This window comes from Amphibalanus amphitrite, unplaced genomic scaffold, assembly GCF_019059575.1.
Source record: "Amphibalanus amphitrite isolate SeventyFive unplaced genomic scaffold, NRLGWU_Aamphi_draft 000637F_arrow, whole genome shotgun sequence".
In the NCBI taxonomy this organism is placed as follows: domain Eukaryota; kingdom Metazoa; phylum Arthropoda; class Thecostraca; order Balanomorpha; family Balanidae; genus Amphibalanus; species Amphibalanus amphitrite.
Window position 1 is genome coordinate 224,026 of NW_024882131.1, and position 26,178 is coordinate 250,203.

The 26,178-nt window shown below is 58.8% G+C and overlaps 2 protein-coding genes across 5 annotated transcripts in view; one reads left to right on the plus strand and one right to left on the minus strand.

Moving 5' to 3' along the window:
- LOC122363737 (autophagy-related protein 16-1-like) overlaps positions 1-26,178 on the plus strand; it is a 90,214-nt gene that overhangs the window by 50,145 nt on the left and 13,891 nt on the right. The window lies entirely within an intron of this gene.
- LOC122363736 lies at positions 1,015-21,082 on the minus strand. Its single transcript, XM_043333335.1, has 4 exons — positions 20,967-21,082; positions 12,090-12,469; positions 5,472-5,676; positions 1,015-3,570 (listed from the first exon to the last, which is right to left on the minus strand). Exons 2-4 carry the CDS (start codon positions 12,457-12,459, stop codon positions 2,049-2,051), a joined length of 2,097 nt encoding a protein of 698 aa, XP_043189270.1. The 5' UTR covers positions 12,460-12,469; positions 20,967-21,082; the 3' UTR covers positions 1,015-2,048.

Consider the following 26,178-nt stretch of genomic DNA (forward strand, 5'->3'; position numbering starts at 1 on the left):
ATAGGGTCGAGGTCATCTTCAGTTCGATGTTTCTTTTGTGTTGTTTGATGTCCTGTCAAGTCCGTGTCACCCGTTCGGCGGTCAGCACCGCGATGCCGGAGATTTCTGCCTTCTCGGCCCGGCCCTACCTCTCATCTTACAGCAAACACAACAAGAATGTGCGAGAGTACACACGTACGCTGCGGCATTAACACATCCCACGCACACACACAGCCCTGATCCCTGGGCATACCAAAGTGACTGGCGGAGACGGAAGGCTGCATGACTTTACCGTGAACGCGTTGGGGTACTGTGATATTGACTTGTGTGTTCGAATAAATTGAGACATAACATCTCAATTCTTTGCATCATCTTATTACGAATAAATGCACCAAGCATTAGACGATGGAGGGAAAGCCATGATCTCCGCTTAAAGTGTGATTATCACCCGACTACATATAACGTTTTCCTGTAATTTGAGGAACTCTCGACATATGCACAGTTACAGTAAGTAGCGTTCATATTTTATTCATTTGATATTAATTTAGTTAATCAGTTGCTCTGCATCATTAATAAAGTGCCCTGGCGGCATCCGCCATCTGCCTTTCTCTGATTTTCGTTTGTCTGCTCTATAGTGAGATTGTTTTGGTCGTGCGGTTTCTATTGTACATTTCTGGCGCGCCACTTCTGACGGGGTTTACCGCGTTGCCCCCGAGTTTTCAGCGGTGCCGCGGTCCACTTATCCCTCCCCTATCGGACGGGCGCCGATCTGCGGTTTTCGTTCCCCGCCTCGTCTGTGGAACTTTGACTGGTGTTCTGTGAGAGGCTGATTACGTGACTGGGTCGTACTGGCGGTGAGCGGGCTGATACTGGTCCATTCGCCGTGTCACGCCATGTAATCCGCATACAACACGAGCTATTCATGTCGTCCTTGCCAGTATCGTGAGGCATATGGTCTTTTTGGTGGTGGCATATTATAAAGGGGCTGCTTTTGTTTTGACGTTCGATACAACACTCAATAAAACAACACAAGCGTCATACTAAAACCTTTTATTTACAAATTCAGAGTATCGTCATAGAACATTGGACGGACTCGGCGCACATCTCCACCGTTCGCCATCTCTCAGCACTACGGGCAGGCTGGACGGTGCGCCGCTCCGCTGTCCACACAACCCTCCCATCCACACACCCACACAGACACACACACAGACGGACGGACAGACGGGCTCGGCTCCGTCCGTCCCGGCGGCGGGGCGAAGCGGTGCACCGCAGCGGCGCCAAGGCGACATCCCCAGCGGCGCAGCGCCCTGGAGAAGCGACTGGGCGACGGGCTGCGGTACCCACCGCTTCCTAGCGCCGGTGCACGCACACAAAGATCACAGATATTGTACAGAATGCTCTCGTTCTCGCTCTCGCTCGCTCTCGATATGAGTGACACCGTGCAGTCGCGCCGCCGAAGTGTCGGCAGTCGCGAGGGATAAGCGCGGGGACTACTGCGGCCAGCGTGAGGCCGCGGCTACGAATGAGTGGTTGGCGGCGCGGGGCTGCCGAGGCGCGCCCGCGGGCCGCCAGGTCGAGACGCCAGCGGATAGGGCGCCGCCGCGACATCAATCAATGCCCTATGTCTTTGGCTGAGGCTGGGGCATGGCGGCGGGATAGAGGCACCGCCGAAGTTATGCGACATGTGCTTAGTTCGCCAGCGAATAAGAATGAGCACTAATATGTCCCACCCGGGGAAATAACAAGCAAGATAAAGTTAGCTGGAGGACGTCTGCGTGCCATTGGTCTGTAGCACGTGCAGATTAGTGCGTTTTAATGCCTCTGACATCATGATGAAGGCGACCAGCCTGAGGCTGACCCTCTCACAGTGCTGTGATGGACGGTTAGATGGGTGGCTGTCCTGCCTGGCAGGCAGCCCAAGAGACTGGCTGAGATTCCACCGTGGCAGACGTTGGCCAGAGGACAGGAAGGAGCTGTCCGCTCCTTCCGAGGGCAGGGGGGAGTTGTCTCGTTCCCCTGGCGTTCATATTCCTCATATTCTGATGTACCGGGCTGGCAAGATGCAGAGCTCAGGCGCGCCGGGCCGAGTAGCCCGAGTCGTAGAGCTGCGCCAGGCTGCCGGCGCCGCTGTCGACGCCCTGCGCGTCCTTGGCGCGCCGGCGCCGGAAGACCAGCACGGCGGCGGCCAGCAGTGCCAGCTGCACCAGCACCAGCACGGCGCCGCCGACCAGCAGGCCGCTGGTGTTCATACACACCGAGCTGGGCTCCAGCGTGGTGACGGTCGGCAGGCCGGCGGCGCGCGCCTCGCCCGACTCCTCGGCGCCGCCGGCGTCGCCCGCCGCCCGCCGGCTGAAGCGGTCGTCGATCCGGATGGTCTGCACCACCAGCATCTCCTCGTCGGAGGCGGCACGGCGCGTGCGGTCCAGGCTGCGCCGGCGCCGGCCGTAGCTCTCGGTCTGGCGCACGGCGCCCACGTAGTCGAGCACGTCGCAGACGGCCGGCTCGCAGCGCGGGAGGCACGGCGTGACCAGCGCGCGGAACTGGACCACGTCCGAGGTGGGGAACTTGAAGGCGTCGAAGGCGGACGCCAGGTCCTTGGTGCCGTTGACGCGCAGCAGCGCCTGCAGGATGCTCTCGTCGGTCGGACAGCCGGCGGCGTCGATGAGCAAAATCTCGTTGCTGTTGGCGCCGTCCATGGCGACCAGATCGCGGACGAAGATCTCGTAGGGCGACTGCGGGTCGACGATGGTGAAGAGCAGGCTGAGCGGGTCGCCGACGGCGGCGGCCTCCACCTCGCTGCCGTCCCGGTCCGTGATCCGCATCAGCACGTTCGGCGAGTCGACAACGGCCTCCTGCTCCAGCACCGGCTGGATGTCGCCCTTGACCTCCAGGTCCACGGCGTTACTGATGCTCTTGTTGCTGAGGTCGTACTGGCAGCGCACACTCAGACCCAGGTCGGCGGAGGTGACGATACGGTCGTGGTGCTGCAGCACCACCTCGTTGTGGTAGTGTCCCGGTCCGCCGCGCTTCACGTCACATTCGAGGTCGCTGTAGCCCATCTTGAGCTCGAAGTCGAGGCTGCTGGTGACGTCTGTGACGCAGGTGTTGGGGCTGCCCTTGGCGTACAGTTTGCCGTTGAAGAGCCGGCTGGTCTGGATGCGCGCCACCATGTGTCCGGCGCGGCAGTCGATGGTGACGTTGTAGCACGAGCTCAGCTCGTAGCTGGTCGAGCCGGGGATCTCCAGGTACGGCTCGAGGATGTTGGTGAGCGTGGCCACCGAGTGGTGGCTCAGCCGGCACACCTTGTCGCCCGTGTCGTTGTAGTCGTACGTGTGGCAGCGGAAGTTGGCCGACAGACACAGCTCCTTGCAGGCCTCCAGCGAGCTGACGTTCTGGTGAACTGAGTCGACCGTCTTCAGGATGCGGTCGTCGATCTCGGTGAACTCGCACAGTTTGACCGGCTCGCCGACGCAGTGGTTCTCCAGGAAGTCGGTGCCCTCAGACGGCTGGAAGGCGCCCAGGCCGGCCAGCGTGTGCCGGTCCATGTCCGAGAGGCGACACTCGCCGCTGGAGGCCACGTACGAGGCTGACCTGAGGGCAGAGACGGCGAGAGGTCAGAGACGGTGGGAGACGGGGAGGGCTAGCTGGTGGGAGAGATGGGGAGGGTGTGAGCGAGCAGTGGTCGGTGGGAGAGATGAGGGGAGAGCGGATGTGGCGGGTTGCATCAACTTCCCGTCAGCCACTGCTGCCGCTGTACCGCCCCGGCACGGGTGGCTGGGTCCTGTGGGATGGTTACGATGGCGTTGTGGTTTGGTTATGTAAGACAGCGTCAGCATGTGTCTGGATCAGCCGGGGTCAGTGGCTCGAGGACAGTTTAACGGGGAGCCTCCATCGGAGCTTAATGAGCTCGTTACGGTTAGTTTTACGGGTTATAAAGTACCGCCTTCCGAAACGGATGGGGATAATTAAAACCTAACCGTGAGTTGGTTTTAGTTTTTGTGACTTGACGTCTTCGAAACGTCATTTTTATTTTACAACTTCCGACAGAGTCCGTTACCATCTGGTTTCTGCGGGGACCGTTATAATTGGCAAATTGCTCCGTTTTCACGCGGTCTGCTTGTGGGGCTGCTTATAATGCGAATATAATTTTGATGGGAAAGGCGCCTTCCCCCTATTTCGCCAATCCCTTGCTGTCTGCCACTTCTGGGCAATTAATGCACCGCCGGGGAGCGGTGTGAACCGGCGCTAATCGCGCCTCCCGCCGCTCCAGTTACCGCCGACAAATACGGCCGTGTCGTGATGGCTGCGCTAATGACAAGGTCCGCTAATGCTCGGATCACACCGCGCCGTCTGCCAGGCGTCTGTTGTCTGTCGTCTGTCGCCTGTCGCCCTCCCGGACCGCCCAGGACCGACGCACTGGCTCAGACCGTTTGTCTTGCGCAGCTCGACAGCCTGTTCACGCGTCGGTGGAGCTCGTCCCACTCCCAGTTTCAGACTCCGCTCTATCTGTGAGCTTTGCCGATAACGACGAAGCTGGAGAGTCGAGAGAACTTCGTACGGTATTCTGTGATGCCGTGAAACGTCACAGCGTCACGGTCGGCCATGAGGCGGGCTGGGACTGTCCCGCGGATCTGGTCACGTCGAGAGAGACTATCCCGCAGCCCTGTCAGGTCGGGTGGGACTGTCCAGCGGCTCTGCTCCTCAGACTGCCGGTTCGTTACGGTAGCCGAAGCGCCGTGTCACGCCGTCACCTGGCTGGCTCCCGGTCAGACGAGGCGGCACGATGGCCAGCGATAGTGTCTCCAAGTGAGATCTGATGAGCCGATGGCTGGTCTCAGACTCGAGCCGACGACACTATCTGCCCACCGAGTCGTGGCCCGCCCCGTGACCCGCCCCGTGACCCGCCCCGTGACCTGCCTCGTGACCCGCCCCGTGACCCGCCCCGTGACCTGCCCCGTGACCCGGACCGGCGCCGGACGTGGGCTGATTAGTGGCGCGGTCGGCGCATTCATAACGCACCGCGCCGTGAGCGCCGCGCCGCGCCGGGAGCGCCGCTTTACGGCGATATGAATCAGAGGCCCGTTAGCGGGTGCCGACGCTCGTTTGGACGCTCCAACTGGAGAGTGAAGTGGTCTCCAGAGGTGCCGATAAGCGGCGGGCCAGCGCACGCGCCGACAAACACCAAACGGCCGCGGTACGCACGAGAGGTGCCGCACGCGCGGAAATGGCGGCGACGGGCCGATGCGGCGGCGCGTGGCGTTCGTGACGGTATTTGACGAACTTTGGCGTCCTGGAGTGTGATTTGGGGTGGCTATTTTTGGATGGTGGGCTGTTTGTCAGTTGACGGTTTTGCAAAGAGCGTTCAAACACTTGATGTTAAGGTATTTGTGGAAGGAGCATAGACAAAACAGCTGGCGATTTGAGTGGTCTGTAATTTCTAGCTTTATCGTCACTCAATTTAGAAGTCTGAATCCGTTGGCCGGCAGTCTCACCTGCAGACAAACTCTGTCTCGGCGAGGCACGCCTGCTCGCAGACCAGGCGACTCTCGGCCTCGATCGTCTTCTTGGCCATGCCGTTGAGCGTGTGGTTCTGCACGCGCTCGAAGGCCCAGGCGCTGTCGCAGCGCGGCGCCTCGGCGTAGCACATCTTCTGCACGTACATGGTGAACACGGGGTACTGCGACTCGGTCAGCGGGTCTGAAAAAAAAAACAGACGGGGGGCGGCGTGGTCAGACGGAGAGACGGGAGTGAGCCAAGCTGGTGAAGCATACAGAATGAGGGCGTTGGGCTGGGAAAACTGGCGTTTAAGGTAAGGTTATGTAGCGTTTTCACGGTAGTCAGGTGTGCGATTGCAAGAAACGGTCAAACTGTGTCTAACTAGTTCATAAAGGTGATTATGGCGTTTTGAATGTCAGTTTGGACTACTATTTTACCAGGTCGCTGCGCCAGGAAACCCCACCCATCCCTCCTTTCCCAGCGCCTCCCCGTCGCCGCCTGCTCCGTCCGTCTGCGGCTCGGCGCCGGTGGGCGGTCTGCCCGTCCGACGCGTGAGAACCGGCCCCGGTCGGCCCACATCGGAAGCTGCGCGCCGATTAACACGTTCCAGTGGCGGGACTGGTGTGACCGCCAGCTGCCGAGACTGTGTGTGAAGGACCGCCGGTGGGAGGCGGTGTCGGAGGCCCGCGGACGTTACCCGGCCCGCCGGAGGCTGGGGATGTGCGGTGGAATGGATGATGGACGCGCGCACTGCCAAGGACGTCCCCGGCGCGCGGAGGACGGCGGAACTTGGCTCCGCTGGAGCGGACTCTCAGCTGATGAGCCGGGCGGGGGATGAATCAGACTAGAGAACGGAGGAGGGTCTCCAGTGGGCCACCTCGCTGAGAGCGGAGATCTCCAGTGGGTCACCTGCTCGGCTGGTGTCGCGGAATGCTGCCACTGGATATAAAGCTTTACAACCAGATGACCGAATGTTTGCAAAGGTTTGACGGTGTGGAACGGTCTACTAAAGAACGGCCGCTGCTGCGACCCAGGGTGTTCTGTGACCCGTGACAGGGGACCTGCACCCTGCACTCTCCACACTCAGTCTGCTCAGTGGCCGGGTGGTCCGTGACCACCCGGAGCCCAGTGAACCGATACCGGTGCAGAACCCGGGCGACAGCCGTCCACACTCGGCAGCTGGCGGTAATCCGGCGCAGAGGCGGCGAACCGGTCACTCACGGTAACCAAACAAACCATGACCGACTCCGGACGGGGTGGTCGTACGGGTCGGACCGGACGGACGAGACGGACGGGACGGGCCCACGGCAGTCTGGGGTGCCTCCGACCCACATACACAGTCACGAGCGGCTCGGCGGCCGATTATTGGGCCGGTCGCGGCCCAGTGGCGCTCCGTGACAGCGGCCCGGTCGGTTACTGGTGAGCACGACCGGCGGACGGCGCGCGAGCCGCCGGCCGCCCCGCCGGTCACGCCTGGCGCCCGGTTACACACGCTGCCGTTTGCTGAACGGAACGGTGACCGACTGCGATTGGCAGCGGGCGACGGAATGGGTGACGGATGGATAACGGTGACGGCTGAATTCGGGTCGAGATAGGTGTATAGCTGAGTTTGGATAACTAAATGATATTCACTCGGGTCCATCATAACAAACGAAATCATCAAGCGCTACCTCCCGCTGTTACAAAGACGCTTAGGGGCCGGTTTCAGAGATTGATCCTCCCATTAAATGTTATGAGCTGATGAAGCGTGATGAGACCATCAGCTTACGTATGCTGCCTGTCACTCAGCAAGCGAACCTGTGTCGTCGCACCTGGCGAGCTCGGCATGCCGCAGGAGAGTCCATCCCACCTGTCTGTCTTCCGCCGCCGCCGGGCCGGTCAGAATTGCCTCTCAATCTGAGGTGACTGAGATCGAAGGACGCGGCCGCAGTGGCCGGTGGGCGGCTGTCCCTCCTCAGCCGGCGGCGGAGTAGTCATCCACCGGTCCCGCCCCGTCCCGCCCCGCTCCGTTCCGTCTCGCCGGCCGTTCGTGGCGCGGCCATTAGCGGCGTCTCTGTGTCCCCGTGCAGTCCGCCGCTCTCGAGTCGGACACTGGCCGCCGCTACCCGGGACAGGTGGCTGACAGCGAGGAATCCCGCCGCCAGTGACACTCCCGGCCGTTTATCAGACGCCCTCAGAACAGACCGATCGTGAAGTGATGCGGCCGTTTGGTTTGCTGGCTCGGCGTGGCGCGGCGCCGCTGGCCGGGCCGTTTTTCGCCCAATGTGCCTGTGATGCGGGACGGTGGCGTCCATTGTCGGCCGGGACGCCGCGTTATCTGTAAACGCTCTCGGCAGTGTTCTGCGCGGCGTCACGGCTCCGTCACGGCGCCGGCCGCGTTTGACTGGGGCGGCCTCCCGCGGCGTCACGGCGGCGTCACGGCGGCGTCACGGCCGGCCGCCGGCTGATGGACGGCCACCGTTACTGCGCGCCCAGGCCGGGTCATCGGTGGGTGCCCGCCAGCCGCTCTGGGTGCTCGCCCCCGGCGCCGGGGCAATTATGGACTGATCGGCGCCGACTCCGAACGGTACCGCCCGGCCTTGGCAAGGCCCGATCGTGGGACGGTGCGGCGATTGGCCGCCCCGGAATCGCGGGTGATGCGGGACCGTCTCAGCGGAGACAATTTGAGGAGCCAGAGAGGTCGAGCGATACTTCCCACAAAACCAGAACGCCAGAGCCATTAATTTTGGCTAATCGGCAAGTCGCCCCCAATTCGTGACGCATTTTAGAATACCACTAATCCTCATTTATTTTGGGTAAAATGCCGGGAAAGATATTTTCATAAAACTTTCTGTGGAGCTACGAATGTGCAGTTGAGATGTCGCCCTCGGCCTTACTATCGCGGACTGAGGCTAAAATATCACCGACTCTAATCCTGAGGAGCGGCCAATAAAGAGGACTGATCTGTTTGGACGGACGGGGCGAGTGGGCCGTTTCCGCAGAGATCGGTCCAGTGTGGTGTCTGTGGCGACGCTAACGGAGACAGATGGGCCGGCGAGGCTCGGCAATTATGGCGCGCTATTTTTGGTCCATGATTGAGACTCCATCGGAATCAAAGGCGCCAGGTGCGCCTGAATCTGTGGAGGTCGAAACGCAGCGACGCACCGTGAATTGTGGAATTAGCTACGACGTTTGAATTACCAGAGCCCATTTTTACTGGATTTCTCCCGCTAAATTTGAACGATTCTGAAAAATAACTGTATATCATTCGGCTTAGGCATATTTTTACCTGCTGGCTTTAAAGAATTACTCTGAGACCATTCCTTTGCTGTAACAGCCATCCTGTGCCAAGAAGCGCCCGTTCGCCCACGGTACAAATGGCTGCTGCTGGAATCTCCCAAGCCCTTCCCAGATACCGTTCTGAAGTTGTTTGATGTGTTTTCACGCCACCTACCACCGTGTGTTTTACGGCGCTGGGGATGATACAGTGCTGTCATTGTGTGCTCCGGTCGGCTGGAGGTTCTCCCACGCCTCCTGCCACTTTATCCCATCCCTCCCGTCTCCCGCTGCCTCCTCCATCCCTCCACCTCGCTGTCTGACCGTGGTCCCGCCTTCCACGTGACAGTACAGAACAATTTCCTCTGCCGGTCCGTCTCGTGACAGTGCCGTGCCGCCGTCGGTCCGTCTCGTGACAGTCCCGTGCGCCGCGGACGCCATCGGACGGTGTCGGACACGGGAACAGCCGTCTCAGCCGTGAAATGATACGTCTCTGCGCGCGTCACGGGCGGACGGGTCGCCGGTAGCTGCGGCTCCCGGTCCGACACCGCTGGGAGGCTGGGGATACCGCTGACCGGTGGGAACTCTGACTGTCCTCGTGTCAGTGACACACTGATGGAAGGGGACGGGGAGGGAGGTCATGGTGTTGAAGCTGGGCGATCCGCAATGTTCCGAGTCCCGAATGGACTGGTTTGTTCCCAGTGCTGGTATCTCGTAGAAATGGGGGTGCTCTGGTCTGGCTATAAGCCCGCGTCGGCCGCGATAGGCCAACTGGTCGGGTGTCGCGTTGTGCCGTGCTATATCGTTCCCGACTGGCGAGCCCGGCCGGCGCAGAAGGAGCCCGGCGCCGTCACGGCCGCGGCGCCCGGCATCAGTTCCGGCCGGGCCGCTCACGGAACTGTTTATTCATCAGTGCGCGGCGCGCGCGCAGCCGCCGGGTGTGAAGCTCGGGCAGTGCCCCCGCGCGCGGCTCCTCCGCGGAATGCAGCCGGCAGTCGTTAACATTACGGTCCGCGGTCGCCAGTGGAGGCGACCACCGTCCTCAGTGAGCCGCCAGCCGTCACTGACATTTTTATTCGACTGCGTGGGATTCCCATGAATATTGGACGGCATATTTCGGGTGGGTGTTTCTCGCGCGCGGCCTCGGGTGAGGAATTCTCGGGATGTGCGCACGGCGCTGGGCATGAAGGCTGGATGATCGTAACCAAGGCCGTGTCCGCCTGATCTGTGGCCGGAGATGTGCAGAGACAAAAGGGACGGGCCGGGAAGGCCGCGTCATCAATGTGCCCTCGGCCATTAGTCCGGTGACGGGCCGGCGCGGCGGTGCCCGCGGGCGGGCTCGCAGAGAGTACCTACCGCCGAGGCCGCGCGGGTCGGTGTCACTGCTCTGCTGGTGACGCGCCGTGTCGGACGCATTGTGCGCCCGCCGCCGACTCATCCGGCCAGATGTCGGAGACGCGCGATGACGTCTTTGTTGGCGATGACGGCCCGGTCTCCCGGAGTCGGCGGATGACGGGCAGCGGCGCCGCGCAGCGCCCCCGCTGTGTCTTTGAGCGGCGGGTGTTGGCGGTGGTCAGGCGTTTCAAGGTCTCAAGGCCGCTGCGCTGCCATCCTTTCTGAGATGTAACAGGTGCGCTGCCGGCCAGCCTTGCGTTCGGTCGGTGACGCTGGGTGCGACGGCCCGCCGAGCGGAGCACTACTCCGTCCGTCCGTCCGTCCGTCCGTCCGTCCGTCCGTCCAGTATGGCACGGCGGCTGTACCGTGGCGGCACGAGACAGGCGGTGGAACTCGGGACGGCCGTGGGGGACCACCGGGCGGTGCCGGGCCGTGGCACGGCGCGCGAGGTGGCGTGCCAGAGAGCCCGGAACGCCCCGGCGCTATACATACGAGCATACAGCTCACAGAATAAAAATGCCACCGATCGGTCACCTAACGACCGTTTGTGCCAGCCGTCACCGACATTGTGTCTGAGGTTCAGTTACTCGGTGGGCTATTTTTATGTCCCCCAGGGCTGGATTTCCAGGGGTCGGATTTGCCGGATGCGGTCTGCCCATTATCCTGCTGACTCGCGCGAATGGACCTCGATGGAATCGCGTCTACCGAGAAAGGGTAACTTGGTTGCCTTGTTTTGGCCACATCAAAGACAGTTGTGCTGTATTCTACAGAGAACGCCTTCGAAAGTTGTGTCGATTGGTCGGCTCAGCCTCCGTAAATCCCAGTCTGACCGCCCTTTCCTGGATTCGCCCAAACGGTCCGGTCACGTCTTCGCGAGTTCCATTTTCATTTCTCTCTCCCTTCCCACGAAGCTGTATGGAAAGCTCGGCTATTCTGGCCACGGCCGTTCGTTCACGTGCGCCAAGGGCCGGTCCCAAGGTCGTCTTCAGAGCATACATGTGAGTATGCCGACGGTGGGAGTGGCGGCTAGTTGGGACCTGAGCCATCACCCGCCCGAGGCCGGGCTGTGGGGAGGGGGCGCAGTGGACGGACGCCATTTGTTGTGGCCCACCGCCTCCCGGCGACAAAAACTCACACGGAGCCGGCCATTACACGACCGACAGCCGCCCAGGACGACAGCCGGTATTAATTGCTCCAATATTTGCGCCCGGCCGGCTGCTGAGGGCCGTTTTTGCCTCGATCGGGGTGTGTCGTATGGTTTATGTCCCTAGCGTCGTATGGTTTGTGTCCTTAATTCGCCTCTTTTATCCATGGTCACGCTAACAAGACCACCTGCCGAGATCGGGGCTCATCTCACCCGGCGCCCTTTGGACCACCCACTCGCCCGCTGAAACTCGTTACCAGCATGCTAATAAACAAGCACACATGCCGATAGCTAGATACAACTCATAAACCTTTGCCCTGTTAGTACTCATCTGGGCCTAACCCGAGCCTGAGACTCTCCCATGAAACGTTCATCATCTCCAGTCCGACCGCGTCCGTGTACCGGAGGAAGGGCGGCTACCCGGGTCTGTCCGTTGGCGGTGGACCCCAGAAGCACGCACAGACCCGTGTACCCATGGGGAGGGGGTCCCGTCGGCTCCCGGTGACTCCCCGGGCTACTCACCGGCCTCCTGTCCGTCGGCGGTGGAGCCGAGCAGCACACAGACCCGTGTACCCATGGGGAGAGGGGTCCCTTCGACTCCCGGTGATCCCCCGGGCTACTCACCGGCCTCCTGTCCGTCGGCGGTGGAGCCGAGCAGCACACAGACCCGTGTACCCATGGGGAGAGGGGTCCCTTCGACTCCCGGTGATCCCCCGGGCTACTCACCGGCCTCCTGTCCGTCGGCGGTGGAGCCGAGCAGCACACACAGGCCCGTGTACCCATGGGGAGAGGGGTCCCGTCGGCTCCCCGGGCTACTCACCGGCCTCCTGTCCGTCGGCGGTGGAGCCGAGCAGCACACACAGGCCCGTCTCGTAGTTCAGGGCCTGGCAGCTGGCGTTGCGGCGGCACAGGTCGATGCAGTCGGTCAGCAGCAGAGTGCCCGTCTGAGAGTCGATGACGAACGCCGGCGCGCTGTAGGCGTACCCGGTCACCACCTCGAAACTAACCGCCTCCTCCGGACAGTCGGAGGCGGCTGGGGTGGCGACTGGGCCCGCCGAGCCCAGCGGGAGCGGTGCTGCGGTCTCTTCAGCCACCGGAGCTGGGGCGGCCGGCTCCGGGACGGCCGGGTCCACCTCCTGGGCGACCGCCGCGGCCGCCAGCCACGTCAACAGAACGAGACTCGAACGCATCTCGGATACCCTGAAATGAGACAGGAGGGTGCGAGTTAGCAGGGAGGAAGCCGACTTCAAATGAGGTCCAATGTAATGAAGGAAAATCGACAAAGAATGGAGACACATTGTGTCTTCAGGGTCGAAAGACAAGATGCAAAGACATGCAATATTCGGGAATTGCAGCGCTCGATTCAATTCGACATTGCAAGCTAATCACCGTTTGTGATTAACGGTATCGTCTCGCCCCAGCACCTGTTGACGTGCCATCCCCGTCACGGTGGGTGCTAAACGCCTCGGTGATTAGCCACCTTGCCACAGTAGCATGTCACTGCCGCGCTGACAGCCGCGAGGTGTGCCCTCCACCTGTCGACTATTTACCACCGCACCTCTGACCCCGCGATGGGCTGTGACGGTTCAGCGCCCCTCCCCGCGGCACGGCCGGCCGTCCGTCACTGTGGGCGCGCTGCAGCGACCTCGGCGGCCGCTGCACGACCTCCGCTAACGGAGCGCGCGCCGCCCGGCAATCATCGCGCACCGGCACGCGTCGACAATCGGCGCCGCCGCCGGTGCGCGTCGTGATTAGGTGCACTGCACGTCACGCCGGCTGCGTCTGTCGGCTGTCACGGCACGCGCCACTCTGAGGTCACGGGATGGGAGCTGGACCGTCACGGGACAGATGGAGAGGCTCCGCGGGGTCACGAGACGGCCGAGAGGAGGTTTCCCGGTGTCACGGAGCCCCGGGCTGGGATTGTGAGGCGGCCACCGCTGGGATTGGTGTGCCATGACCGGCGTCCCGTGGCCGGCTCGGCGGAGATTCTCGGCTGGTGCTAGTGCCCTGTGCAGGCAGGCAGTCTCCAGCGGCGCGGTTAGGTATATGGTCTGCACTGCAGTCTCCGCCGCGGCGGTGAGCTGATCGCCGCGCCGGTCGGAATGCCACAATACCGGCGGTGCTAGTGGGATGGCGACTTCCGTGTGCTTGCATGGTTTTTGAATAATATTTTTTTCGAACACGAATATTGTAGAGCGTCTGTGATAGATGATATAATGTGAATTCGTTACTTCTTTCTAGGTCAAATTTTGAAGCTGCAATGTCACGAACTTTTCAAGCATACCGTGACTTATCGCGTTCACATTTAAACTTCGCCATAGTTGCCAAGGTTAATGCGATAGCGGCTGCATTAACATATTAAATCGTTTCTGCACAGAGATTGTTTAATTGGAGGAAGGACGGGTGATAAGTAAGGTTTAATGATATATTATTAGCTCAGTCATAAACGTGTTCTAATTTTTGTTGTAGTTTCTGTATAGCAATTTTCTGTATTTTAAGCTCGACCGGGAGGTTAACGAGGCGTGTCGATAAAACCATTATCCGCCGGCACCCTCTGAGCCGTCTGCCGGTCAGCGCTCGGCGATCCGGCGGGCCGCGGTCGGCCGGCTGGTCTCCACCTGTTCCGCGGCGGTGTCTGCCGTCCCAGGTGGCGGAGACGCTGGCTATGGCACCTGCTCTGACCACCGCGGGCGCCGCAGCAGCCGCTGAGAGTCGCCGCGACCCGCCGGACCGACACCAGACGGCACGGGGCGGCCTTTTTCTGAGGTCACCGACGGGCGTGACCCGCCGGCCGGCGAGGTGTCGTGCGCCGTGCGCTGGCCGGCCGCTGTGATGTGGTCGGTCAGAGACGAGCCGACCTCACGATACGCCGTGGAGTCGGTCGGCCGCCCGATCATTCCCCTGCCTTACGGCCACTGCCGGCCCGAGGTGTGATTTCAGAGGTTTCGGGTCTGTCGCCCGCTCCGTGCCTGCTGCCCTCCCCGTGCAGTGTGGGTGACCGTGAGTGACACGCGTTGTGCTCACCGCACGGGTCGTTTACCCGCGGCCTGCCGAGCGGAGGCCCGCGGCGCTACCCTCTGGCGTGTCCCTCCCATTACGCGCAGACCCGCCGCCGCTAGTGTGTGCGGTAATTACGGGTGTCGCGACGGAGTCGGGGACAAATTAATACCGCGTCCGCTGCCGCCGGTGACACGCACGCACAAACACTGAGACGCTCATGGCGCCGGGGAGACGGAAGCCACGTAACGGCCGTCACTCACGCCAGCCCCAGGGAATTAGTGATAGCGGTGCTTAAGTCACGCCGAATTTGTACAGGAAGGCTGTAAATGGAAGGTGTTGAACTTCCGGAAGTCGTCTTTCAATTAGGTTGTCTTGGAACAAACTGCTTGGTCATGGTGGCGATTTGGGGTTGTTTGTTTTTACCGATGGCAAAGCAGGCAATTGGGCGAGGTTTAGCATTGAGTCGGTATGAGCCGTGACATTTCGTGCAGGCCGTGTAATGGTCGCTGTTTGTTGGCAGTGTGTCGCCGGGAGGGACGTCCTGCGGCGCGCGGCGGCTGCGTGACCCGGCCGCGGTGCCGCCGTTCGATACGGGGGCGGTCGGTCGGCTCGGGTCAGTGGACAGCGGCCCCCCGGCAGGGCCGGTGACGGCGCCGCGGCGGGGCGCGCCGGCTCTACGGCCGGACCGCCGCCGCCGGCCGCCGCTCATAGTTCACACGCGGTGGGAGCGGCGCAGTGCGGAGGCGGGCAGCCCCAGGCGCGATGACGCCGCCGCAGAGGCCAGTGACTCGGCGGCAGCGGGGATGCGGCCAGCGGGGGTGGAGTATTGTACACACTGCACGCGGCGCACTACTCCCGGACCGCTGCACTGAGCGGGCGCGATTAACGACCACCTTTTATAGTGGATGCTGAGTATGGGACTACCGCGCTTACGCCCATGAGTCTGTCAAACTGTCATTAGGAGCATGACGCTCAGCACGGGACGGACCGTGTGGGTGGACTGAGACGCGGTGGATGGTGCCGGTTTCTGCTGACCGGTCACACCAGCGCCGCCAACTCAGCTGTCCGGGGAGGCTCTGAGTCCTCTATACGGACGGCGGCCTGCCCGTACCCCGGGCTATGGATCCACCGACCAGGGTGGTGCCAAGCTTGGTGCCAAGTGCCAAGGTGGTCTGATGAGGGGTGGTAGTTCGGATCCGCAGACTCCCGCGCCGAGGACGGTGGCCGGCCGTTTGCGGCGCCGGCCGCCGGGAGCCCGCGGAAGTTTCCCAGCGTGGCGCGGCGCTCCGGCGCTCTGGGACGGCCGGCGGACGTCGTAAAGCGGCCCCCGTGCCGGCGCGCCTGCCGGTCGAGTGCCGTCAATTCCGGCCGATGGGCTTATCATGCCAGTGACCCGCGCGCCGGGTTCTCGCTCAGTTCCGGCCCGTGGCTCGCGCCGCGCCATCACCATAATGAATGTGGTCGTTTTGTTTTTGTTTGCTCATTTAGTAAGGCCGATGAATGTTAATCGCTGCGCCAAACGTCTCGGAGCCTGGTTTTACCGGCGGGTAATTTGGCTGGAGGGGTAGCTGCCGGGTATAAACGGCCGGCCGGTGACGGCAGGCAGTCACGGCCCGGAGCGTGACGGACCATCAGCCGGTGGCGCGTCACGGTGGGGTGACCTCGCCGGGCCGGTGACCGGTCACAGGTCACTGTGAGCCGGTCACCTGTGACTGAGCGACCGTCTCCTGGTCCGCCGACTCGGCGTGTTTGTTTGCCGTGCCGGATTCCTCTGCGCTGTTTGTTGTGTGCAGACCGGGGAGGCCGGCGGCCGGCGCAGCAGAGGGGTACGCCACGGGCCGCCGCCAGTAGTCGCCACCCCCGGGCGTAATTAATGGATTCCGATGGAGTCGGCGCACTGATGGATGTCCACTTACCGGACGGCCCGGATGTTTTTTAACCGTTCAGGACACGCCCGCGGGCCCTCCGGCGCTGTGGTGGGCGCTGGGCTGCGGGGTCGGAGCGGCGCGGCTGTCCGTGGGTGGCTGACCGGCATGGGGGCAGAGTGGGCACTTTATGTCATCAAAAGATTGAGAACTGAAATCTAAATTTTCAGTATATCAATTTGGTTCGAACTTGGTCGCTGCAAGTTCTGTTCGTTTAAGTGGAAACTCGTTTACGGCGTGCCGCTTCACAAACTGTAACATTTTATCGGCTTCTAAAAGTGGCCGTATCGCGGCGTTAGCGGTCGGCGGGTCCCGTTCGGTCCATTTAGCAGGCAGTTCCGGCGTCTGTCCATGTTCGGCGGACGGCAGGTGTGTGCCCGCCACTCCGATCTCCGGTCAGATTGTCGCGCTCCGCCGCCGATCTCCGGCAGCCGTCTGTCGGCGCTGTCGGCGCTCGATCCGCGCCGTGAAGTTCACACCGCGCAGTCGTACCGTGAAGACGGCTCGGTGTGCCCGCGGGCCCGCCGCTGATGGATGGGTGACGGGGAGCCCGACAGAGCCAGAGCCAGCGCACTGCCCCTGAGCGGACCGCCGAGACGGACCGAGCGGACCCTGCCCGCTCCACGGACCCGCTGATCAATCGGCACACGGCCAAACGACGCTAAATGGAGCCGTGATGGACGACCGCGCCACAGCGCAGAGCAACGCCAAATCAGCCCGCCTCAATGGGCCTACACGGAAAGGCAAATCACCAGTTTTTGTATTGGTAATCTGATTCAATTGAACAAAACAGAATACAGATATCAAAACTATAATTTCGAGCGCGTTTACTCCCCATAAGCGCGGTTTTTGTGCTGTGCCGGGCAGCTTAGCAGTCGGTCTGCGGGTTTTTGTCCGGTTGTAATTGTGCGCCCGGAGGCGGTTTGCGGACATTGTGCACGAGTTCGCTGACTGACCGGGGCTCCTCCGGCTAGAGGCAGCGGCGGAGGGCGGCGCCATATGGTCATCATTAGCTCCTGGCTTTTTGTCCGCCGCTGCCGCCGCCGGGCCGAGCCGAGTTCGGCCGGCCGGCGGTGCGCCGTGGGCGTTTGCACGTGCAGTGGGCCGTGGAGTTCGGCGCGCACGCTGCGCCCGTTTGGGAGCGCCAGTGAAGATGTCATGGATGGCGGTCCCGGCCGGAAATGGGACGCCGACCTCATGTTGAGCGGCGCCGATGGATTCCGGCGATTCCCGCGCCGCGTTCAGGTGGACTGTGGAGACGCTCTCTGAAAACGTCCTCGGCATTGCCGCAAAGCGTGGGAACGAATTGCCTGTGTGCACTGTAACATCGGCCTAATCTGTGAGCTGGGATGGGTCCGGGCTGCTTTAGTGCCGTCTGTGTTCGAAGTAAATGAAGTCGCCAGGCTTACAACCATCTAATATCGACAGAGGAGGCTGTAAAGGCTTCTATTTCGGGATTGGAAGCCGGGAACATTTATGGCTTATGATTCTATCCGAAAACAAATTAAGAATGAAGGATTAAGGCAGATCTGAAGCCCCAAGAATCTAGCAGTTTAGCTCCATATGCGTCAAAATAAATGAAAGCTTGGAATACAAAGCTGTGCCTGCTCCTCTGCTCACGATCCTAACATTTGCACAGCTTTTGTTCTCCCTTTATCGACACATTCCTTCTTGACACCATCTTCGCTATGAATTGAGCACGTGTTAGCATTGTTCTTTGTTGTATCTTGGGCCTGACACTCCGAGCGGCAATTTTCGGGGAAGAAAAATCGCCTCTGAAGGAGGCGTGAAATAGAGAGCAATCTTTGGACGTCATCCGGTTATGATCTCACGTCACGTTTGGCGGCGCCGTTATTAAACGGCGCGTCTCGGGCGTGCAGGGCGCTGCTAATTCGTCACCGCACGTGCTGGATCGACAAATGATGCTGCCGGTGTGACAATGAATGGGCGACGTGTAATTTCCTGTATCGTGGCATCATCACCGTTTGGTGTAATAGGAAACCTTTTTAAAACATTTAAAACAGACTGAGCACCAGCTAAACAGTGCCACTCATTATTTATGACGGGTTGCACATTCTCCGTAAGTTGTGGGTTATTGTTTGATTATGGTTGCCATTTTTGCTCCGAGTTAACAATTGTAGGAATGAGCGTGAAAGGAGGATGCGACTGGGAGTTGTTAAATGACCGCCCTGCAATGAACGTGAACCGAACAGTTTTGCACTGAGAAAGAGCAGGCCTTCCTGGGCTTGCTAGTTGCTACTATTGGTATGATTGTGTAATTATTGAAGTAAATCGCTGTTTTCGTTTCATGGCTAGCTGCTGTCCGAAGCTGACTGATTAGAGCTAGATTTCGTGTTGAATTTTAGGCTCTTTGGTAAAATGGAGTGCCGGAACTGTTGTTTAGTTGGAATTTGCCATCTCCATAAACAGGCTATCAGCGTTCCAATTTTAGAAGCCACCTCTCCCCGATTTAGGGTCCCTGATGGTCTAATGTTGGCAGTAACACCGCCGGTCAATAACCTCCGACCATTGTCGTGAATTGTATCTCTGCTCTGGCCTCAGCACGCGTTTACCATATAAATTTGGAGTTTGGGCTGAAGACGTTTACGTTACTACGCATTATTGATTATAAAATCTGAATCCATTAGCTCTAAAACGCATTGATACCCAATGATTACGAGCGAGCGAGCGCAGCGAGCGAAGCGAAGTCTTTTCAATATAACGGAAAAATCTCAGTATGAGCGGCCCGGCCCGGCCCGGCCCGGCCCGGCCTGTAACGCTTTTGAGAGGCTTATATCTCAGCAACCGCTGGACCGATTGGCCTGCGGTCTTTTTTGCTGGGTAGCCCCATCCCTTCTACCCCGTAATTGACTACTTTTGATACATCTCAGTGACCGTCGTGGCACGTGCCACGTGAAAAGTCAAGGGTGTTCAAGCAGTTTTGCAAAAGTAATGATTTTGAGGGGCCCATATCTCAGCAGCGGCTTGAGCGATTGTCTTGCGGTAATTTTTATAGGGTAGCTGCATCCCTTCTACCAAAGGTCGGATACTCTTGATCTATGTGAGTGACCCCCACTGCACGTGCAAAATAAAAAAGAAGAGGTGCCAAATTTGTTCCCATTTCAGTAACTCGGTAATTACTGGGGCGATTTCGCTGAAATTTGGCATACAGGTAGGCACCCACCAGGCAATGCATTCCCATGTGTTGCGGTTAGGGTGCTACTGCACGTGCGCACGTGCAAGGGGCGTTTCCAGATCTCGAGAACGGCTGGGCCGATTGCGCTCAAATTTGGCACACGGTTGGGGACCGGTTAGTAGGGTGCCGTGCAAAAGTCATTTTGGACCCCGTTTGCACGCGCGCACGTGCAGAATGCCGCTTCCAGATCTCAGGAACGGCTGGGCCGATTGCGTTCAAATTTGGCACACAGCTAGCGACCGATTAGAAGGGTGCTTTGCACAAGTCCATTGGAAGTACCCTCTCGCCCTTCCGCACGTGCAGGGCTCACTATCTCGCTCGCTCGTTCTTCGCCCAAAAGGCGTTTTACTGGTTAATGGAATGAATGAATGGTATTAACGGTTTGTACGGTTGACTTTTTGCGTCGCAAACGTACAAAATCGGGCAGATAAGGTAATGATGTTCACACGATACATCGATAACAAATGCTATTGATCACTTTGCCGAACACGCGATCGGGTCTCGTACTGAAGGTGCTCCAAGAGGACTGTTGGGAGACACTGTAAGGGACCACGAGAGCGGACGAATGCTCTGCCGCCTGACAGAGCCGTCTCCGCGACTATACGAGTGACGGGGGCGGTGACGGCTAGCTTCCGCCTGGCGCGGGGGACCGAGCCGGGCCCGTTATTCAAATTACCCGTACCGTGGTGTTATCGTCACCCTTTGCTCGCGGTGCGTGGCCGAATAACGTCCATTAGCTGCGAGTCCATTTGGTTTAATGTTTGTGAGGAGCTGAGCTCGCTCAGTGTGTTCACACAGTGAAACGACATCTGTCTGTTTGTTGTGTGGGAGGGTATGCTGCCCGGTGCCCACTGCTCAGTGTCGATTGAAAAGGCTATTTGCTTGGATCAGAAGCCCATCATATTCGATAACTTTAATCTTATCAAGTTCACGCATGTATTGATATAGATAGACAAATTGAATTATAAGTGGAAAACAATGGGAACGTTTTTGATTATATTACTTTAAGTTGGCTACACATGTGTTTCGATATAAATCTTTTTCAAGCCATAAAGACAAAATAAAATGTAAATAATTCGCCTAAATTGTCTTTTTGCTAAATTTGTCTTTATGGCTTGAAAAAGATTTATATCGAAACACGTGTGTAGCCAACTTAAAGTAATATAATCAAAAACGTTCCCATTGTTTTCCACTTATAATTCACGCATGTATGTTTAAAAGGTTTTTGCTTTTGAAAAACTATAAAAAGTCTGAAACGTGCGCAAAGATTTGATCGAGCCGTGTTCGTGAACATTGAAGCCGATAGCTGCTATTAACGCAAACGTGCGCTGGAAGAGGTATGAGATGACATGCACCGTCAGAAATTGGACTTTCAAGTAATCTTCAAACTAACGTCACACGATCATGCATCCCATGCAATAGTCACCTATCATACATGACACCACTGTCTACCGTGAACAGCAAAAAATGGAGTAGAAGCTTCATTTTTTCAATTTTTACCGATTCAGTCACTTCAGAGGCACATATGCATGCATTATCCCAACAACAGAACCCCAGCCTGGTTTCAGCCACTCACCTGATTGTAGCGTTCCTGATCACACCGTCCGGTCCGTGCGCGCGCCGCTGTCCGTCTGTCTGTCTGTGCCGGTTCGACCCGTCTGAGGGCGAGCGGCGAGGGAGAGGGAGAGAGCTGCTGACGGCGCCGAGCTCCCGCACGGAATGACGCCGGCCGGCCACGACGCTCCGTTTTACCGGCGCGCGCCGACGCGACGCGACGCCACCCTCGGCGGCTCGAGCGGCCCTTGATCCCGCGGCGGCCGGGCCCCGAGCGGCAGCGGCGCCGGATCGGGGCCGACGGGGTTTTTGCGTGCGCGCACTCCGATTGTGTCGGCGTATTAGAGCAGTCATGAAAACAATCGGCACTTGCCGCGGCCGCGTCGGACGCGCTGCCGGCGACGTGAGAGGCAAAACAGCTCGTTAGCCCAGAAACAGACGCCTCTGCTGGGCTATGTACCGGCCACACTGCGTGAGACTGCCGAAAGGAGGGTGGAAATGTCCATTGTGGGCGTATTGGGATCATCATAAAGCTCAACACGAAGCAGATGTCTCGTCAAGTATGCTTTCTCGACCACGATGGCATGGTAAGTCTCAGTTCTTGCTTATCCGGAAATGATCGGGAACACTTTTTGTTGCGTTGGAATAAATATGACGTCGTCGCCTTCTGTCACTTTTTCGTATAGGTACTTCATTCTAAAAACAGCTAGTATCAACTATCAATGTTATAAACGGGGCGATCTGTCACGTTCAATATTCTGTCTCGGAATAACCACAATAACCTTCAATCAAGCGAAACCGCCATCGTTTTTGTTTGATGCAGTGGGGAAGTTTGCACATTCTGAAGGAATTCTTCGGAATCACTGTTGAAAGCAACACTATCCTGGCAACACTTACTTGTCACTAGAAATATTCGCAACCTTTAACCGTTAATGCCTTGTATTTGCTAATGTGAGGAAATATATTGTATGCATGCTAAGTGCGCTTTCTATTGTGATTTCTATACCATTTTCCAGATGGCAGACCCATGTCAAAGCTGCCTATTGGTGGCGCCTGATTTCAAACAGTTCCTGCTATCTTCCCCATTCCGCGCTCTTTTAAGTACCTATTTTTCTTCTTCGATTATTTACTCATGTTTTATAATTGTGAATAATTGGTTGACAACATCACGTCGAATTTACAACGCGTGGCCGGGATGTTTTTGAAGAAGCCTCTAATTCCGAACTGCTCGCTTCCAATGTCCTATAATGATTTGTTAAAACCCTCGTGCATGCAGTAGTGGTTCAACATTTCATACCAAGATAATCTTACGGTGAGTATTTTACAGATTCTATGGCAAAATAGGAAAATGCATAGGCACACGTAAAATAATATCACTGATGTCCCGCATGCGGCTATTTGTCCTGACCTCGGGAGAGTTTCTGCGGAACGCTAATTGCGCTGTCCCCGTCCCTCCAGAGACACCAGTTGTGTGACGGGTAACCCCGGGGGAGGCGTTCCCTCCCGACCGGTGACGTGACGTGACGTGACGTCCGGCCGTGACGCGACCTTGGAGGTCCCCGAGCACTCGTCCCGCGCTCTGCGGAACCATTGACGGAGCGCCCCGGGCGGCCGGGCGCGGCATTAGCGGGCGCCCGGGGCGCCGGGTCGGTGACGGGTCACCGGCCGGTGACGCCCCGTGACGCCCCGCCGCCGGCCGATCACCGTCATCAGACCAGTGGGCGCCCACAGAGGGCCGGGCGGGCGCCAGAGACGCCGGCCGGAAACAGCAGGCGGAATTGAATATCAGCGGAACCGGCATTTGAGTTTGGCGGCCGGCCTGACGCGGCATCGCCCCCGGGACTCGCTATCGGGAGCTTATGCATGGATTAGTTTATTTGGATTTAATGGTTATTTTATTTATTAGCTTTTTAGCTGACTAGGCTGGGACCATTGGATAACATTATCTGGGACCATTGAATATTATTTCGCTGCTGGTTGTGTATTTCCCTCGATGAGCCGACATCCCTGGGCCCCTGTCATCAAACTGGCTTTTCAGTTTTTACTCTAGCCTGCTGACCGAGCGACGAGCGCCGTCATCATAGGATTTGATCGAAGCGAGTATCAAAGGGTCATCTCAATGACCTGTAATGATACGTACTTACTTACAACGGTTCTGAACGATGTGAGATCGATGTCGATAAAAGCAAATCTTCCCAGGCTTGATAGCCATTCAAGCCGACGAAGAAAGGTGGACGTTGTGCCCACTTTTTGGGGTCTGTGTTAGTGCAACTAAAAGAACTGCATGGCGTGTGATAATTGGAGCGAATGAAAACGTATCCATCTTTAGATTTTCTCAAATATTTCACTAGCAAATGTGCCTCTTCCCTTGGAAACGGCCATAACACGCTGTAGGTCGCTTTGGCTTCTCTTGAGCTAGGTATGCGGGAGACCACGACCCACACATCGCCTCGGGGCGGCCCGAACTCTCGGCGTCGATCGTGCCGGTCAGCCTCCAGGACCCCCGGGACCCGTGCGGCACCGACCGGCCCGCGGCGGCGTCCGATTTGCCGCAGCCGAGCCGCCATTGTTTCTCACAGTCGGAGCAATTTTCCATACTTATTTCCGATTTATGGTGGCTCTGCGGCGCCGGTAAAAAGTCACCGGCCGGCGGTCCGGCGGTCCTGCCGGGTCGGCGGCAGCGGTCACCGCGCAGGGACAACATTAGGGCACCGATTGTGACCCGGTGACGCCAGAAGGTCATTGATCTTATCCAGCGGGTGCCTTTGGCATCTTCAGTTGTCTATTGCTGACTCCGTACCGGTGTTACGTCAACGTGATACTGGCATCTTGTGTGTAACATCTCTGGTTAGTGGTTATCTGGCTTTGTATGTATACAGTGTGGCATTACAATATCACTGGATCTGTGTCTGTATGACGTCACAGTTTCACTGGCTCTGTGTCTATATGACATCACAGGCTCACTGGTTCCGTACCTATATGACGTCAGCGGGTCGTTATTCCCATGCGTCTGCCACCAGCGGCGGCCGCGCCAGCCGCGGAGTGCGGCCTGGGAGCCGCTGAACCGCGCCAGTTGCGCGAAAATGGGACGATTTGCGCTCCTTTTGAGGACGCGGGGCCGGTCATGTGAGAATGGAGCCGAACCGGCAGTCTGCAAACGATCTAAAAATGATTTAACGCAGGCTTCTCACGACAGGTAGGAAAAATTCCACCCAGTGCATTCCACTGGCACTTCCCCTGCTGTCTTTCAGCGACTGTTCCGTCTGGCCTTCTTGAGTCCCTGGCTGGCTGTTTGTCGCGGCTGACGCCGGCTGTTGGCGCGTGCCGCTGCCTGTGACGGTGATTTGTGACAGCACGTGCCATTGCTCGGTGGGTGGCGGTGGGTGCCGGGAGTCTGTGACCCCGCTGGTGCTGTCACGGTGTACCGGCTGCCTTCTGACCGGCCAGTCACGGCAGCCGTGTGCGGTCGGCGGCCGGCGACCGGCGCTTCCGCAGCCACAGACGCCCGCGGCAGTGTCGTGCCACCTACAGACACAGGGTGGCTGCCGACGACCGTCCGCCACCCAGCGGACATGGGCCCCGGCGGCCGGCGCCAGGCGCCACCGACCACCGGGCTCCCGCTGCGGAAAGGGAGCTGGGCTCGGATCTGCCGCTGCTTGAAACCCATCGGCCCACCGGACTGTGTCCACTCTACAATCACTCCTCAATACATCGCGTTCATGGGCCCACCCTAATCAGATTATTTGACAGCCGTTATTTACCTGGTGCTGAGTGATTTGCTCAAGCCATTCATCCCGAGGCTTCCAACACAAAAAGGACTAGTCTGGCCTGTCTATGATAGTGACATTAATCAGAGCTCGTATCTGTCCATGTGCCTGGGGATTGCCCCGTCGGCGTCACGGTTCGTCTGTGTGATGATCCGCCGCCGCACAGGACCGCCGGTCGTCCCCCGCCGCCGCGGGGCGCCGGTCCCGTTCGCCCGCGGTGTTGGCGTCCGTGAGCCCGCACCGTGCGTGTGTCACCGTCTGCGTCCCGTCTCCACGGCCCGTGACGGTCGCCGTCACTTCGCACGGTATTGGTGACGGACTCGCTGCGTTTCCCCGGTGCCAGTCATGCCTTAATGCTACTCCGGACTCACTTCCGCATTTCCCGAGTCAAGTGTGCGGCACTGTCGTATGTCACACGGTGTAAGGCGGAGACGAGCGCACGGGTGCTGTATACGGTGAAGATGTTGAGTGTTTGCATGACTGTATCCATCGCCTTTTTTGCTTTCAGCTGTCACCCGAACCGTTTTCTTTCTCATTAGCGAAGGCGCTGCTCTTAAGTGGAGGCAATTGCAGACTACTGAAGTACTTATGCCATTTGCATTTGCACAATATCTGAATTCCCTTGATAGCCCCATCTGTGGTGACGGCGGCAATAAGACACCCATGGGCCGGAACGGGGCGCGCTCCGGCGTCACGGTGTTGCGCGTGTGACTGCGCAGGTGTCACTGCTCGCCGTAACACCGCGGGGTCAGCGCTCCGCCCGGCGACGCCGGTGTCATCCAGTCTTTCTAACCGATCTAACACGGGCTGCAGATTTATTGTTTGTTTATATTGCTCTTCAATTTCTGTAATGTCAGCACGGGTTGGGGATCTGAAGCAATATTATCTTTAGCCTCTTCAAAATCCAGTGTGATTGACTTTTGCGAACTGCTGCTCTAAACTAGGCCGAGTTACCCTCCTGTGCGTTGTGAAAACAATAGAATTGGTGCTGACCGACAATACCCATGTGAGTGATTCGGCCCCATAGCATTGGCCGCTTCGTCGCCACCGCATGTGGCAGGGTTCCGCCCTCTCCAGTCTGCTGTAATTGGCCGGGCCTAGCGAGCTTTGCGCTGGCCCTGGTGGTGGCTGGCTGGAGCTGAATCCGTTCACCGCACTCTGCCATGCGTTTCTGGCCGCCTGCGCCGGCTGGCTGAAACGGAATCTTTCCGTTTGCCACACTCTGCCGTGTGTTACTGGCCGTCCGCTCCGGTCGGTCGGAACTGGGTGACACTCCTCTGAGTCTGGACGGGCAGCGGCTCCCAGATCCGCGGCCAATACCGGCTCCGGTCGGCCGCGGAGCCGCGTCCGTCACACCGCCACCGGCCGTCACTTAACGTGACGCTGCGCCAGTTTCTGCGCCGTGACGCAGTGTGCAGTACGGAGCTGACCGGTCGGGCCTGCCGTCCCCGTTACCGCTCCGCGACA

What these genes read in the sequence shown, in the direction of transcription:
- LOC122363736 (XM_043333335.1), bottom strand. Translation starts at nt 12,459, where the DNA reads ATGCGTTCGAGTCTCGTTCTGTTGACGTGGCTGGCGGCCGCGGCGGTC. An exon ending in CGCCGACGGACAGGAGGCCG is followed by an intron (nt 5,677 to 12,089) that starts GTGAGTAGCCCG and finishes TTTTTTTTTCAG; the next exon opens with ACCCGCTGACCGAGTCGCAG. An exon ending in GAGACAGAGTTTGTCTGCAG is followed by an intron (nt 3,571 to 5,471) that starts GTGAGACTGCCG and finishes CTCTGCCCTCAG; the next exon opens with GTCAGCCTCGTACGTGGCCT.